The 17,388-nt window shown below is 39.4% G+C and overlaps 1 protein-coding gene and 1 non-coding gene across 17 annotated transcripts in view; both read right to left on the reverse strand.

Annotated features, from left to right (window-relative positions):
• Positions 1 to 17,388, reverse strand: part of Ccar1 (cell division cycle and apoptosis regulator 1) — a 42,610-nt gene that overhangs the window by 13,114 nt on the left and 12,108 nt on the right. For 11 of the 16 annotated variants that reach the window (NM_001108535.1, XM_063279307.1, XM_063279306.1 and 8 more), the window contains 10 exons: positions 15,596 to 15,710; positions 15,285 to 15,477; positions 11,037 to 11,166; positions 10,215 to 10,376; positions 6,739 to 6,964; positions 5,925 to 6,038; positions 5,261 to 5,427; positions 4,327 to 4,537; positions 3,444 to 3,527; positions 623 to 808 (listed from right to left, as the gene is read on the reverse strand). In NM_001108535.1, coding sequence (NP_001102005.1) covers positions 623 to 808; positions 3,444 to 3,527; positions 4,327 to 4,537; positions 5,261 to 5,427; positions 5,925 to 6,038; positions 6,739 to 6,964; positions 10,215 to 10,376; positions 11,037 to 11,166; positions 15,285 to 15,477; positions 15,596 to 15,710 — 1,588 coding nt within the window. The remainder of the gene's footprint in view (positions 1 to 622; positions 809 to 3,443; positions 3,528 to 4,326; positions 4,538 to 5,260; positions 5,428 to 5,924; positions 6,039 to 6,738; positions 6,965 to 10,214; positions 10,377 to 11,036; positions 11,167 to 15,284; positions 15,478 to 15,595; positions 15,711 to 17,388) is intronic. The other 5 variants (XM_063279308.1, XM_063279311.1, XM_006256464.5 and 2 more) reach the window with 1 other exon arrangement.
• On the reverse strand, positions 5,553 to 5,617 carry Snord98 (small nucleolar RNA, C/D box 98). The gene has a single exon (XR_005497860.1). It is a non-coding gene; the product is annotated as a small nucleolar RNA SNORD98 (small nucleolar RNA).

Genomic DNA, 17,388 nt, shown 5'->3' on the forward strand with positions numbered 1-17,388 from the left:
AAGGTTCCGGGTTTCGGTGATATTAGTTAGAAAACCCCATGTGATTACAGTTTCTTTTGGATAAGTATCTGTCCTTTATTCACTCGCCACTGATAACCAGGGTTCCAGACTGAAGCCAAAGAATGGGCAGCAGGATCCCCTGGAACTGGAGTTAGGGATAATCGTGCTGGGAATTGAGCCCAGGTTCTATGCTAACACAGAAAATCATCTTAATCACTGAGCTATCCCTCCAGCCCCCCCCCCCTCTGCCCACTTTTTGATGAGGAAAGGTTATATAGTAGCCCAGGTTGGTCTCGGCTTTAAGGTCCTGTACCTCATAAGTACCAGTACTCAGTTCAGACTAGCCTGAGCTTATAAAACAAGCCATAATCTTAAACTATAATTCAAGGGGCTAGAAATAGAAAGATGGCTCAGTGGTTAGGAGCACTGGCTGCTCTTCCAGAGGTCCTGAGTTCAATTCCTAGCAACCACATGGTGGCTCACAACCATCTGTAGTGGGATCTGATGCCCTCTTCTGGTGCACTCACGTATACCTAAATACATAAATCCTGTTCGAGTCACATGTTCCAAGAACTCCCTCTAAACCATCACTGATGTGCCAGTATGCGAATGGACTACATACCTCTTTATCATCCTCAGACTTCTTATCATCCTCATCTTCCTCTTCCTTTTCAGACTTCTCTAATTCCTTCTGCTCTTCTTTCTGTTCTTCTATTTTAAGCTGCTTTGTCAGGCGAGCTATTAACTGCGATTTTAGTCCTTTGGAACTAAGAGCTCGACTTTCTAATTCTTTTCGGAGATCGTTTACCTAAATATATGGAGCATAAAAACACAGAAGAAAAAAGTAGGATATTAAAAAAATATTTTTTGTCTGTTTCTCAAAGGTTGCAAATTCAGGGCTGGAGAGATGGCTCAGTAGTTAAGAGCACTGACTGCTCTTCCAGAGGTCCTGAGTTCAATTCCCAGCAACCACATGGTGGCTCACAACCATTTGTAAGGGGATGCGATGCCCTCTTCTGGTGTGTCTGAAGACAGCCAAAGTGTACTCAGAAATAAATAATAAATCTTTTAAAAGAAGTTGCAGATTCAAGTGTGGCCTACATAGGGAGTTTCAGGCAATCCAGGGCTACATGCAGCGAGATTCTATTTTAAAAAGTCAAATTCAGTGGAATAGACACTATCCAGGGCTTTTGAGAATGCAAAATGATAAATGTTTTTAGAAGATAATGTAAAACCTGTTCTTGAGTGTGTGTACAAATGTACATTTGCCATGGCACTGGAAATGGTGAGAGGACACAAGCTAGTTCCTGCCTTCAGCATGCTGTGGCAGGTCCGTTGTTTCTGGAGGCAGCCTCTACACGTGAGGCTTGAACAGCAGCAGCTTTACCCACTGAGCCATCCCCCTGCCCCTTATTTTTACTAAGACAGCCTGTGGCCTTAACTGGATAAACTTGCTTATGTAGCAGGACCAGATCTTGAACTCCAGATCTTCCTGTTTCCACCTCCCAAGTATTTCGATTACAAACCAAATCAGCAAATCTGGCTGTGAAACATGTTTTACTTTATTCTTATTTCTGAATATATGTATATGCCTGTACACATTTGCCCATTAAGCACAGAGGTATTGTGTCTACCTGGAACTAAAGTTACAAGTAGTTGTGAGCTTCCCAATGTGAATGCTGGGAACTCTAAAAAGGCAGTATCTACTCTTAAGGACCTCGCCATCTTTCAAAGTCAAGGTCCCTAAACAAGTTTCAAAATGCTTAAGATCATTTTAAGCCAGGTAAGATAGTAAGGATCCCAGTTTGAGGCCAACCCCCTCAATATTGTGAGACTTTGTCTTAAAGGGAATATATGTATTTTATATACGTATTTTGAAAGGTGCTACTACCACCCACCAAAAAAGTAAAATAACTTAATGTTAATAAAGAATAAATATTTTAACAAAACACAGAATCTATACTAACTAGAATGTGATGTCTAAAAATAATTAGACTGGACTGGATGTGGTGGCATATGCCTCTAATCCTAGTAGTGGGAAGGCAGAGGCAGGTAGTTCTCTGATTTCAAAGCCAGACTAGATTGGTCTACAAAGAGAAACCAGTTGTCCTTGGATACCCAAATGCTTTTTGTTTTGTTTTTTTAAAAAAAAAGCATCAAAATTTAAAACCAAGCAATGAGATCTGATGTCCTGGGATGCACATTTAATGGAAACACTCGGAAGACAAAGGCAGGTAGATTTCTTTAAGACTAATCTGGTCTACATAGCTAGACCAGCCAGAGTTACTTGGGGAGACCCTTTCTCAAAACCACAGCCTTCATATAAATAAGCAAGTACTAGTCCAAATCTTCTGCACAGACACACTCCCCTAGCTACCTGAATCAAAAAATTACACTTTTCTTTCTTTCCCAGTTTAGTAGTACGCTTACATAACATTTTACTTTCAAATTATAAAAATCAGATTCACCACTGAGTGTAGTGAGCGGCCCACAACTTTAATCCCAGCAATGGGGAGGCAAAGGCAGATGGATCTCTGTGAATTTGAGGCTGGCCTGGTCTACAAAGCAAGTACCAGAACAGCAAGGACCGCTACAGAGAAACCTTGTCCTAAAAAAACAAAAAATATAAAAATACATGAGATTTACCTTCTGTCTGCTTGTTTGTTTGAAGACAGGATTTCTTCTGAGTAGTGCTGGCTGTCCTGGAGCTAGCTTTGTTCACTAGGTTGGCCTAGAATTCAGAGATCTGCCTGCCTCTGCATCCTAAGTGCTGGGGTGAAAGGTGTGCACCACTAATGCCTACGTTTTTCCTGGGATTCTTCTAGTCTCCTTAAGTTTAGGCCATTTCCCAAACAAGAAAACAGCGCTATCAACGTAGTTCTACTGGAGGCACTGAGACACCTGAACTACACAGCCTCTTTAATTTACCTATGTACAAACATAAGACGTCAGAGTTAAAGACAACCCAAAAACTTGACTTTGAATGCCTGAAGCCTTTTTTATTGTGTTTTATATTTATTCACTCTTTTGTTTGATTTTTTGAGACAAGGTTTTTTTTTTTTTTTTTTGGTTTGTTTGCCCCTGAATAGCTCCCCCATCTGTCTTAAAACTAGCTCTGTAGACCTGAAACTCAAGAGATAATCTGTTTCTGTTTCATGTCATGCTACCATGCCCTGCACTGCAGACCTTTTAAAGACAGGGTCTCACTCTACATGCTAGGACAGCCTAGAACTCACTCTCCTGAAATGCACGCTAATCCTCCTGCTGTTGCCCCTTAAATCCTGACATGATGGTTACAAGCCACCATACCTGGGCTGAACGTCCCCACTTCAAACAATTATTCTTAGTCTCACCAAGTTTACTCATTTCGCTTCGGAAGTTTACAATGTGTAGTTACAGTTACTGTTTGCGCACTCGCCGTGTATGTCTACATTTCCAGTTACCTTCATTGCCTTTGGATCAAGTTTAGACCAATGGGTAGGAGTAGCAATTTCTTTAACTTCACCATCATCCTTCTCTTCTTCATCCTAACATACAAAGTTGAGAACAACATTACTATTCTGAAACCTAAAAGTATATAAGTAATTTATTTTAAAGTCTGTTGCTGATCTGTGCAAGGTCACAATGTCTCAGATTGTCTTCTCCTAAAGTTATTATTTAGGCAAGTCCACATACATACATTCTACCACTTTTAACTGATCACAAAGACATCAGCCAATCAAAGCCAGATCTGTGAAACACAAAAGGGTGATAAATTACAACACAAAGGATGTCGGGATACACAGACACTGCCGGTCTCCACTAACCACACAGTGTGTGATCTTGCCCCAATTTTCAAACCACCCAAAGACTGATTTAGTCAGACCTTTGAAATGTACCCAAGACGTTGCCACATAGCCTGAAATTTCAAAGCTCTCAGACTTGTGGTTGTCCAATTTCAAATATCCATGACTAGAATTGATGACCGTGAAAGAGAAAATTTTAAAAATTTGAGAAAATGGCAAAATGCTTAAAATGGCTTAATACTGAATCTTGCTCAACAACTGGTCCCAGGTTCCAGCAAATAGACCTATGATAAAAACAAAATTCTGTGCAATATAAGCACAACTTTTTGAGGTCTCAGCACTCTTAAATTTATGTTACCATAATAGACAGATTTTTATGAGAAAAGGAAATGAACTATACTGCTGAAAGCTGGATTACCAGTCGCTGCCAGCAGTTATGTTCCTCCATGTGTGTGTGTTATGTAGTGTGTGGTGTGCATTTGTGCCTGTGTTCCTGTGCCTGTGAGAAGCGGAAATGGAAAAAGGGATTAGCGTTCAGTGCCTGTTCTCCATCAGCCTTCTTGCGTTCACCCTGAAGCTTCTCGACCAGCTGCTGCTTGTATCCTCGGGAGAGGGTTTCCCACTCTGAGCGGGTGGGAAGGCAATGCCAAACATCCGGGAAAAATAAAACCACTGTCTCCACATGAGCTGGAACTGTACGCCCCTTGTGGGTCTCCTCAGGGCGATGGTAGCGAATCTCTGCAAAACGGTACCTGTTGCAAGGGAAGAAGCATGTTGGAAAAAAAATTCTACAATACATTTTAAAGACCCTAGTTCACTTGTAGCACATCAAGTAAAGAAATTTTGCTGCAAGAACTTGAGGTTGGTCTAAAGAAAAAAAAATTATAGAAGCCATAGTTCCTCTTTGGGTACATTTGGATAATAGTTTATTGGTTAAAAGAATACATTTCCAACAGGAATTTTCTGATTTGATTACAGAGCTACCCATATTTTATAGAATACCTGAAGAAGCTGGAAAGCTGTTCAGATTTCATGTGCTAAAAAAAGAATATTCTCAATTAAATTGTAAGAAATACACTAAAATACAAAGGACAAGTAAGCCTCAAGAGAAAATATGGCTGAACAAAAATAATCAGCAACTACATCACTTATAGCAGAGGGATTATAATGAAATGAAGTTCTCTCTGGACGGTCTTCTCCAGCTATACATGAAACGAAAAGTATTTTCAACACACATCCAATTTCCAAAGTACAGCGTAACGAAACATTTAAAATTTCAGTGTATTTTGATTAGTTCTTAAAGTCCCTTCCCCCAAACATTTTGGCACCAAACAAACTTTTGCTACCAATGGGGATTTTCCTTTGAGATTACCTGCATGACGGGGTGATAAGGAAAGGGGAGAGGCTGATTGGCAAGAACAGCTACATGAACTATTAGAAGAACATTCCTAATCAAGAAATGGACCGGTACTTACCATTGTGTGCACACACTTAGATCAATGCCTGTCAGGGCCTTACAACAACGAATGGCAGTCTTAATCAACACAGAGGGGTCTTTTTCTGGGTTTGGTCCATCCAGCGAAGGAGACCAGTGGCCTCCAATGGCCATGGCTTCATCCTTGCCTTTCATTCCCACTAGAAACTAATTCAAAACAAAGAATCATTTACATCTATAACACAGCCCATCAAATTACAATAGATACTTAGGAAATCGGAAAGGTACAAACCTTCCCAATACCACTTTTACTACCTCTGGTCAGTCAAGGAGAGTTCAGTTCATCATGTTCCACACTGCATTTCAGCAATGGAATAGGATTTACACATCATAACTCATCCTCTAAAATACTTCATCAGAGTTCTTTTAAGGAAACAAGCTATGTAAATACAAACTTCAAAAGTATCCAAGAGATTTTACTAGGCTGTAAGTATACACATAATCAAATTCATAGCTGAACTAGAAACACAAAAATTACAGCCATATTCTGTAACAGGAAAAGTATCTCTAATTAAATAAAAGTAGACTTAATATTATGCAACTAACAAGATTTCAAATGTCCTTGTTTTTATTATTTTGTAAATACATTGAAAACTATGATAAGTAAATATACAACTAAAATCAAAATAAACATTTCATTTTACCTTAACAAGTCTAGCAGGATGCTGAAAACCATCACGAAGGTCTTGTGGGTCTTCAGCAAGAGCACATGACTTATGATACAAATCTTCCATACTAGGGCTAGCCATCAGCATTACCTATTATAGTCAAATAATTCAATCCTGTCAAAAGTCTAAAGTAATGTGAAAAAAATGAGAAGTACTACTAATTAACATTACATAAGATATTTTTTTCCAAAAAATGGAATATAAAATGCTACAGAAAAAAAAATAGTATTTGATGCCTCATCAGCCAATTGCAAGAAGCAATTTTCAGATCAATCTTTTTTTAAAAATTTATTTATTATATATAAGTACACTGTAGTTGTCTTCAGACACACCAGAAGAGGGCATCAGATCTCATTACAGATGGTTGTGAGCCACCATGTGGTTGCTGGGATTTGAACTCAGGACCTCTGGAAGAGCAGTCAGTGCTCTTAACCACTGAGCCATCTCTCCAGCCCAGATCAATCTTTTAAAACAGAAGCAAACTCATTAAGCAGTATACCGAAAGATACCCTGAGGACTACTGTCTAGCACACTGACCGGCATCAAGTTTTACCCAGTTCTATAGGAAGTCACATGACTCACAACATTAACTTGTTAATATTTTTTAAGTTTAAATGACAAAAAATAGCCCTTGTTTTATAGCTTAAGAATTAAGACAGGTGTTAAAATAAAACTGTTAAATAGCTAAGACAAAAATCAGGCAATTTGAGTCTTTTAACTAACAACCATTTCCAAAGGATAGCTCTAAATGCTATGATATTCAAAACGTGGGTCACAATGGGATACAAACCTTTGCACTGTACAGGTGGTCAGCATCAGGTGGGTCAAGAACAGCCACATTTTTTTCTAAGGACTCCACTTCTCGGTGCATCACATAAAAATTGCAGTAATTTCCCAGTTGAAATGGTCTTGACAAAGGGAAAGCATCCACCCATGTAAACTGAGCATCAAAAAAGTCACTAGGAATATATAAGTTCTGATAACGGCGCCTTAATTCCATCATGTCACAACTGGGACTGAAAAGCAGACACAGACAGTGAATAAAAAGCCTTCAGGCCAAAGGTTATACACATGTATTCATGCACTTCCAAAGCTACATACAAGTTGACAGAGTAAAAATGAACAGATTCAAGATGAGCAGCTCATAATCACATTAGTGTAAGGAAGTTTTGAGTTCTACAATTACAGATGAAGAGCTTTAAAACCTATTTGTAATCGGTTCATTTGGTGTTCTGTAAATTTATATAAATTTTAACAATAGAGAATAAAGAAGGCTTCTCCATATAGTATATTTTGAAGGCTGAGAAAGTGCTTTTAGTTTCCTTCAGGTTTCTCTGAAATATTCGAACTATATACTTAAATGTAGGAGTAAACAAAGTCTGTACTGCTGAATAAATGATATTTAAATGTCATGCTTACTTCTCTATTTTTTGTGTATAGGTTCTCATTCCTTAGAGAAGACCCTTTGAAATTTAACTCCAAACACAATCCCAGAGAACACCTGAACAAGTGTTCTTTTCTCCCTTAGCTGCAAGCATAGATACTTGAAAACCCTGTATACAAAGTGATGACAGGAACTAAATATCTGATTGCTTTCCCACATTTATGCTACACAGAAAGACACAATTTTATTATATGGGAAGAGCCTAGATTAAACATACTTAAATTTAAAAATTCCCATGAGTCAGGCGTGACGGCACATGACTCCAAGCAGTCCAGATACAGAGGCAAGCAGAAGTCTTTGAGTGCAAGGCAAATTCACAGGAAAGCAAAATCCAAAGCAGCTCTAGGTGATCTGTAATTTCAACACTTCAGTGTGGAGACTTAGATCTATGCCACATTACACTGCAAACAGGGACAAGTTACTTGCTGTTCACATCTAACAATAACTTTTCAAAAAATGTGCATGTATGTATGTCTATATGTGTTGTGCTCCAGGATGAACTTGCAGTTCCCATGGGGGAGATCAAAAGAGGGTGTCAATTCTCTGAAGCGGAGTAGTTGCAGTGGTTCGAATGAGAATCGTTCCTATTGGCACACAGATTTGAATGCCCAGAGTGCAGCCAGTGGGACTGTCTGGACAGTATTAGAAGGTGTGGACTTGTTGGAGGAGCTGTGTCACTGGGGTTGGGCTTTGAGGCTCCAAAGGCACATGTCACTTCCAGTTAAGTCTATCTCTGTCTTATTCTTGTAGAGAAGGTCTACAGAGCCATGCCTGCCTGCCGGCTGCCATGATCATGGATCTACTTAATATCCTCTGGAATTATAAGCCCCAAATTAAATGCATTCTTTATAAATTACCTAGGCTGTGATGTGTCGTCACAGCAGTAGAAAAATAACTAAGACCCGGTGGGAGTAGCACATACTTTTAACTCCAGCACCCAGGAGGCTGAGGCAGGCAGATCTGAGTTTGAGGCCAGCCTGGTCTACAGAGCGAGTTCCAGGACAGCCAGGGCTACACAGAGAGACCCTGTCTTGAAATACCAAAGAGAGAGAAATACCACCATCACTTCTCTACCAAATAAGAACAGAGGGTATGTACAAGTCAGCCGTTTATTGATGCTGATCTAATACCACTGCTGTATGAGTCCACTGTGAGAAGAGAAATGTAGAAACTATATCACAAAGTTTCTTTGTTTTTGAGATTTAATTTTCTGTACATATCTGTAAGTCTTATCTATCTGTGCAACCCCCTTCACCTTTATTTTTAAGTAAGAAAGTACAAAAATTTTCCAACACTAGATATATCTTGCACCAAAGCAGTAACATCTATAATTAAACAGTGGCTAAGTACAAATAATTTTCCTTCACTCTAGCTCATAATCACATTAGTGTAAGGAAGTTTTGAGTTCTACAATTACAGATGAAGAGCTTTAAAACCTATTTGTAATCGGTTCATTTGATGTTCTGTAAATTTATATAAATTTTAACAACAGAGAGAATAAAGAAGGCTTCTTCATTAGGTATATCTTGACAGCTGGGAAAGTGCTTTTGGTTCCCTTCAGGTTTCTCTGAAATATTCTAACTATATACTTAAATGTAGGAGTAAACAAAGATAAAATACACTAATAATACATTTTATATGGCTTAGAAAATGTGGCTTGTGTGAGTTTACTATTTTTAGTTTATAATGTGTTCATATATAGGCAGCTATACAGAAATAATTTTTTGTCTCAATTTTTGAAATATAGTTTTTAACCTAGTGTTAATAAATAAAACCCCAGTTACGGGTCCCCCTGCCCAGTTTAACATAGCTATCCAGTTATCCTGTTCATATTAAAAAAACAAAAACAAAAAAACCCCACTAATGTAGCCTAGGAATACTTGCTAACTGATCAAAACTATAAAAAACGTATCATCACAAGATAAAGTTTTCTGTTAAGTAGCAAATACTAGTTTTTTAATGAGACCTTAATATAGAGAAAATACAGCCATCTGGTCTGACTCACAGACATACCTGTCTGTGCCTCCCCAGTCCTTTTATTGAAGGTGTGCACCAGCACATCTGTCTCCATTTCTCTTTTTCCTCCCTGTTAGTCTATGATCAGTGTGCTACACTGCTCACTGCCACCATGAATTACAGAGGATCTGTAGTTCTCATACAGTAGGTTAGGTGCTGTAGATATTTAACTTCATAGTGATTCTGTAAGTTTATATGAGTTTTGTATGAAGCTAAGAAATTTACTAATCTCCTTCTGACTCCAGATTCTAAGAGTTAATTCACCAAGGACACAAACAGGTAAATCAACTAAGTATAATAAGTATGTAGAGAAGAAGAGGTCAGTGTTTCTGTATCGCACCACCCTGCCACAGCTAATCTTGAAACAAGAGTATTGCTGCCTTAATACACAATTAGCAAATTTAAAGTTATCAGTAAATCCTGATTCTAAGACTCTAACTTTAAAACTTTCATTACAAAGGAAGATTCTCTAGAAGTTTGCTTCTTTGCTTCTTGGTCAGTTGTTTTTGATACAGGGATTGAACCTAGAGCTTCCGTATTAGGCAAGCGCTCTTGTCCAGGGCTATATCCTAAACCAAAAGGTGCTTAAGAAGCTGCTATCCTAAATGTGTACTCAAAAATAACTGTCCTTATTTAAGGAACAAAATTCCAAATTCAAATTGCATTTCTGCCCTCAGATAAATAACACAAAGTGTTACTAAGTAACTTTACAAGAAAAAGACATATTCTGTACCAAACTATATAAAACTCTAACACTAATAATGAAATTTAAAAGAAGCAAACAAACCACAGACGGAAAAACTTACCAATCTAAAGAAAACTTTGAAAACTGCACTGTGTACCGTGGAACGACACGGCGGACTCTCCGAGGGGATCGCTCTCTTTCTCTCCGGGGCGACCTCTCCCGGGAACGTTTCCTCTGAGGTGATCTTTCTCTGGATCTGCGTCTTTCTCTGTCCCTTTCACGACTTAAAGCAAGGATTTCTAAAATTACTCTGGGGCCACCAGGATGGCTCAACAGGCACAGGCGCTGCGACCAAGGGTGAGAACCTGAGTTTCATTCCCAGAACCCACAGAGTAGGAGAGAACAGACTCCTCCAAGTTTGCCTCTGGTCTTCACATACACACCATGGCATGGATACAGACACAGATTAAATAAATGAGTAAAACCTTGCTAATATTTATTGGTATTATCAAATGGTTCTTGCCAGGCACAGTGGTGTACACCATGAATCACAGCACTCGGAAGGCAGAGGCAAGTACATCTAGTACAGATTCAAGGCCATCCATGTCTATGGAGTTAGGCACAAGGAAGTAAATAGTTTTTAATTTTTTCATTCTTTGTTTGACAGTCTTTGTTATATACACATATATACATACATACAGCAGGCTGGCTCAGGGCAACTTCTAATTTACTTTTTATTTTATGTATCTGAGTGTTTTGTCTGTGCAGCTCACGCGTACCTAAGCAAGGCCAAAGAGAGCACTGGAAGTCCCAGAACTGGTGTTACAGAGGGTCCTCTGCTACCTTATGGGTGCTGGGAAGCAAACGTGGGTCCCCAGAGGACCAGACAGTGCTCTTACCTCTAAGCTGTTTTTCCAGCCCACCATGTTACCTTCAAACATACCTTCGGTCATCTTTTCTATTAGGTACTTGATCCCCTCTGTCATTTCTTCCTGAAAATCTAGATGGCGGATCTAATCTCCGTGCGGGTTGTGGCTGTGATACTATTCGGACAGGAGGCTGCAATAAGCCAGCTTCAAAAAAGGTAAAAGAAAAGAGAAGAAAATTTGTTAAATTAAGCTCAAAAAACTTTACACAACAATGATAAATATGAATAATCAAGTAGGATTCTCCAAAGTTGTCTTTTTCCAAGTTAACAAAATACAGTTAAAAAAAAAAAAGTATTGTTTGGTTTCTTCCTGGTAATGAAAACTAAAATTTTCATTTTAAAATAGTATATCTATTTTTCCACAGGACAGTAAAAGTACACCTCTTTGGTACAATGGAAGCAGTGAAGAGATAAATCTGTGTTAAAAAGTACAGTGTATATCGAAGTTCTTTGCCAGTTTGATGGCTCATGCCTTTAATCGCAGAAAGACAGAAGTAGGCAGATCTCTGTAAATTCAAATCCATAATAGTAAGTTACAGGATAGTTAGCCAGGGCTCCAAGGTAAGATTCCATCTCAAAAAAAAAAAAAAAAAAAAAACAAAACCAAAAAAACAACAAAGAAACAGTAGAATTCTAATGGAATCTCTTAAAAACAAAACTGCCTTTGGCTGCTAAGTCTAGAATCAACAATAATGTTCTTTTTAAATGCCTTGCTGGTCTTATGTCATTACAACTTGTGTGTGTGTGTGTGTGTGTGTGTGTGTGTGTGTGTGTGTGTGTGTGTACACACACAGGTGCCCACGGAAGCCAGAGAGGGTACGTTGGATCCCTTTGGAACCAGCATATAAATGCTAGGAACCAAGCCCAGGTCCTCTGCAAGAACAATTGCTTTTAACTGCTGAATCATCTCTCTAGCCCTGTATTTTTGTTTCTTTTTAGATGAGGTCTTACTATGCACCCCTGGCTAATGTGAGGTCACTATGCACACTACGCTAGCCTCAATGTCATGAAGATCTGCCAGCCTGTTTCCTGAGTGCTGGGATTAAATATGCGTACCACCACCCAGCTCCTACTTTCTTTCTAGAAACAGTGGCACCCCAGGAACATATAGGAAGATATAGCCAAGTTTTAACTTCATCACTCTATGGGGTAGCTTGTGTAAGGAAGAAGCACACAAAGGGCTGAGCATACAGTTCCGTGGTACAGTGCTTGTCTAGTACTCATACCCAGCACTACCCTTCTCTACCCTATCCCCTACCGTTGCAAACATCAATTGAGTATAAAACAATCAATCCCTTAAAACCCAAGAGGCCACCACGGTAAGAAAAAAGGACAGGAAGGAAAACGAATCTTATTGCCAAACTGGAGAAGACTACCATAGAAACTCCTTATTCTGGAATAAGTAACAAAAATCCATACTCTAAAAAACAGCAATAGGAATTTGTTGAAAGAGAAAATGTACGTAATTTTTTAATAGAATAGAATCACCTAAAAGAAGTTGGCAAGCATGTTTGCAAATGACCAAGTCACAGACACTCAAAGTGTGTGTGTGTGTGTGTGTGTGTGTGTGTGTGTGTGTGTGTGTGAAAGAGAGAGAGAGAGAATGGGGGGGGGGAGAGAAAGAGAGAGAGACCTTTTAAAATGTAAACTATTTTTAGCTTAAGCAAACTACAGGCTCAAATTCAAGGCCTACAGTTTGCCAGTACCTGATGTATACACACGAAATCAATGAGTACTATGGAATAAGATAGGTAGAGAATGTTAAAATACCATTGGGGTATTATTCATTTACAAAAGAAAAATTCAGTTAATCCAGAAAAATCTATGGCTACTGATAGCTACAAATATTCAAATCCAGCATCAGTAACACTGGGAGAACTGAAAGCATATAAAATAATGCAGTATAAATTACAAAGCATTGGTTATAACCAATTCTTGCCAAATCATATAGACTTACCCCCTGATTTCTTTTTTTTTTTTCTTTTTTTTTTGTTCTTTTTTTCGGAGCTGGGGACCGAACCCAAGGCCTTGCGCTTCCTAGGCAAGCGCTCTACCACTGAGCTAAATCCCCAACCCCTACCCCCCCCCCATTTCTAAGACAAAGGAACAAAGTAAAAAACAAAACAAAACAAACACAAGGAATCAAAACAAATCCAAAAAAGGAACATTACAAAAGAATACATAAGAGGTAATGAAGAAATCTAAAATAAATAAATATCAATTTAGAAAAACAGGTGTGGTAGCACATGCCCATAATCCTAGGCATTTGAGACATACAGGCAGAAAGACCTGGAATTCAGAATTATGCATGGCTACAGAGTGAATTCAAGGTCAGTCTGGGCCATTTGAAACCCTATCTTATATAACAAAAAGTAAACGACAATAAAAACCAAAGGACATCATAGGGCAAGTGAGATGACTCAACGAGTGGGTGGCCCACTAACCACACAAGCCTCAGTTCTAGAGAAAAATAAAAACTCTTCTGCAAAGTTACTCTCTGATCTCTACATGTGTGCTATTGGCACACATGTCTACACTCAGTACAAACAGTACACTCAGTACACACAAACATACTAATTAAAAACAGCCAGCAGGAGCTGGAGAGATGGCTCATGGTTAAGAGAACTAGCTGCTCTTCCAGAGGTCCTGAATTCAATTCCCAGCAACCATATAGTTGCTCACGACCATCTATACAGGGATCTGATGCCCTCTTCTGGCATGCAGGTGTACATACATACAAAGCACTCATGCATCTTTTAAAAACTTAACTAAAATAAATAATAACCAGGGAGCTGGGGAGTTTAGCAATAAGAGCACCATGGGCTTCCAGGACTCCATTTCAGTTCCCAGCACTCATGTGGCAGCTCACCCCTGTAACTCCAGTTCTAGGAGATCCAATGCCTTCCTCTGGCCTCCAAGGTAAGCACATGGTGCAGACAGTAAATAAATCTAATAAACTTCCATATGACCCACTCATACCACTCTATGTACACCTATGTTTATAGTTATGCTACTCACAAGACACAGGAAATAGCACTCACCAACAAAGGTAGCGTGTGCACGTGTGTGTGTGTGTGTGTGTGTGTGTGTGTGTGTGCGTGCAAAATGCACTTTTATGCAACCATAAGGGAAAAATGAAATCGTGGTATGTGCAATAAAACTGATTCAATCAAAAATCATAATGCTACATGTAAAGATTCAAAACAACACATACTGTATGGTTTTTCTCATATGCAGAAGCTCAATTTAAATGTGTGCTTATTTATATTGTATATAACAAAAGTATAAGAGAGATTGAGAGAAAAAGGGCACACTAGTGAAGATCAGACGGTACAAAACATGCAGTAGGACATCAGCAAAGGGGACTGAAAGGAAAAAGGTCATCTATAGACTGGGGGAGCTCCCAGAGAGAGCAGCTGGAAGAACATGGGACAATGTATGGCACTCAGTATGTGCTGAGGCAGTGATGATGCCCATGCTATGTTTATTTACTGCAAACATTAGAAAGCAAAAACAAAAACATTCCATTTCACACTCGTCAGCTTTATTGTCAACTTGAAACAAACTAAAATCATCTTGAAAGAGGGAACTGGGGCTGGAGAGATGGCTCAGTGGTTAAGAGCACTGACTGCTCTTCCAGAGGTCCTGAGTTCAATTCCCAGCAACCACATGGTGGTTCACAACCATCTGTAATGGGATCTGAAGCCCTCTTCTGTGTGTCTGAAGACAGCTACAGTGCACTTATATATAATAAATGAATAAATAAATCTTTAAAAAAAAAGAAAAAAGAAAAAAAGAGGGAACTGCAGCTAAGAAACCATCCCCATCAGACCAAACCAACCAACCAACTAAAGATACATCACATTTTCTTGACTAATGACTGATGTGGGGAAGGAGCAGCCCACTGTGGGTGAAGCCACCACTGGGTCGATGGTGCTGGGCAGTGTGGGAAAACAGTGGGCAAGTGTGGAGAGCAAGTCAGAAAGCAGCGTTCCTCCCCAGTCTCTGCTTCAGATCCTGTCCTGACAGTCCTCAATGATGGAATATAAAGTGTAAGCCAAGTAACCCTTTCCTCAAGTTGGTTTTAGATCGTATTTTATCACAGCTAAAAGGGAAAATTCAAGAGTAGAAAATGTTCTGTTCATGTTTTCCTGAAGTCCATGATACCTTTGTAATTAGAAACATGTTCTTATTATGTTAGCAGTTTAAACATCTACGCATTCAGTAGAAACAAGAAGTGAAGATTTACATCACGTTTAATACCTTTTTGCTGTGGCTGCTGTAGTAAGGGCTGTGGCTGCGTCTGCAATAGGGGTGTAATAGAAGCAGCTGAGATCTGGGCTTGCAATAATGACTGGGGTTGGGGCTGTGCCTGAACACCAAATGTTGTCTGTGGCACAATCGGCTGGATAACAGCAGTAGGAGTCTTCAGTAAAGGTTGGGTTTGTGACTGATTCTAAAAACAAACCAAACCAAACAAACAAATAAATAAAGTTCTTTAAAAAGATATTACAGTGCAAAACAGAAATGTCAAGTACCAAGTGTCCACAGTAGCAAACTCAGTAACTACGTACCTGATTTGGTAGTGTTTGAATTCTTTGTGCATTCCATTTAAAAGGCATATTAGGATTATAGGTTGCTTCAACCAAGACTCTATCACCCACTTGGGGGGTTTTCCCTTTAACAGCACTGGAAAAAAGTAAACACAGGCATAAGACAAATTCTTTCAAATTGATTTATATATAACTGGAGGGCTCTTCCCACATAAAGATTTATACACTTATTTCTTTGTTTTGCTTCTTTTCTTTTGGAAACAGGGTCTATTTATGGAGCCTTGGCAGGCCCAGAAATCACTATGTATATCAGGCTGGCATCACAGAGATCTGACAAACTCTGCCTCAAAGACTACAGTGATTTTTTTTTTTTCTTTTTTTTTTTTCGGAGCTGGGGACCGAACCCAGGGCCTTGCGCTTCCTAGGCAAGCGCTCTACCGCTGAGCGCTTAAATCCCCAACCCCTACAGTGATTTTTTAAAGCATAATGACAACTAAAATGGAGTCTGGATGGCATGTTCATGTTTGCTTATTTATCTTTTAAAGGTGTTTTTGTTATTTGTTTGTGTATAAATATTCGCCTGCATATAAATATACAGACCACATTTGTGCCAGGACCACGGAGATCAGAAGATGGGCTCTGATCCCTGGCACTATAATAACAGATGAATGGGAACCACAGTACAGGTGACGGGAGCTAGCCACGGGTCTTCTGCAGGAATAACGAGTGCTTTAAACGGCTGAGCCATCTTGCAGTCATGAAGATTTACTCCTTATGATGTGAGGGGTCTGTTATGGACATGCTCACGTGAACTGGTGCCCTAGAAATCAGAGGAATCAAATGCCTTGGGGCTAGAGTTACAGGTAGCTGTGATCCACCTCACATGCATGCTGGGAACTGAACAACAGTCTTTTGCAGGAGCTTGAAGCACCCTTAACTGAAAAGCCAGCTCTCCAAGACTCATTTTTCAGCTGAATACATTTTCCCTTCTCATCTATGTAAACAGAAGGATTCAAGTACAGGAACAATTTGCCTTGTATTTTCTCAGTGCTCCTCTATGTACAAAACCATCTTGCTGTAATACCGTAAGAATAAGATTTTAGAGAGAAAATGGAAAAAAGGCGGCCCAACAACAGGAAAATATTGATCAGTAAGTAGTTTTCTCTAGTACAGTACTTTTTTAGTTCAATAAAAAATCACCCGAGGTGAGATGGTTAAGTGGGCACAGCCTTATGCTGGGCAAGCATGTGGACCTGAGTCATCATGTCAGAATCATGTAAGAAGCTGAGCATGGTTCCTCATGCCCACACGCAGTGCTCTAAGAGGAGAGCTAGAGGGGTCACTGGGTTTTGGTGGCCTAGCCTAGCTCCAGATTCAGTGATAAAGCCTGTTTCAAAAGCAGGGCGGAGTGGAAGTGGCAGCACATGTCTTTAATCTCAGAACTCAGAAAACAGCGGCAGGCAGATCTCTTCTATGAATTCACTCTGATCTCTTCCATGAATTCAAGTCCAGTCTGATGTCTGGTCACATACAGAGTTCCAGAACACCAAGGCTACAAGTGAAACCCTGCCACACCAAAAGGGGGGGGGGACTGAGCAGGACACCCCAATGTCTTCCTTTCTCCTCTGTTCATGCACTTCTCTAACAACTCCCTCATGTACACACAAAAAAATAATCTTAAAAGAAAAAAAATCCTATTTCCTGCAACTGCTATCACAAAAATGAGGAAGATAATAGAGACATTAGAAGAAAAACAGAACACTAAATTTTGTTTCAATTGAAAACCTATTTGTCAGACAGGGTGGTCCACACCT

This window comes from Rattus norvegicus, chromosome 20, assembly GCF_036323735.1.
Source record: "Rattus norvegicus strain BN/NHsdMcwi chromosome 20, GRCr8, whole genome shotgun sequence".
Classification (NCBI taxonomy): domain Eukaryota; kingdom Metazoa; phylum Chordata; class Mammalia; order Rodentia; family Muridae; genus Rattus; species Rattus norvegicus.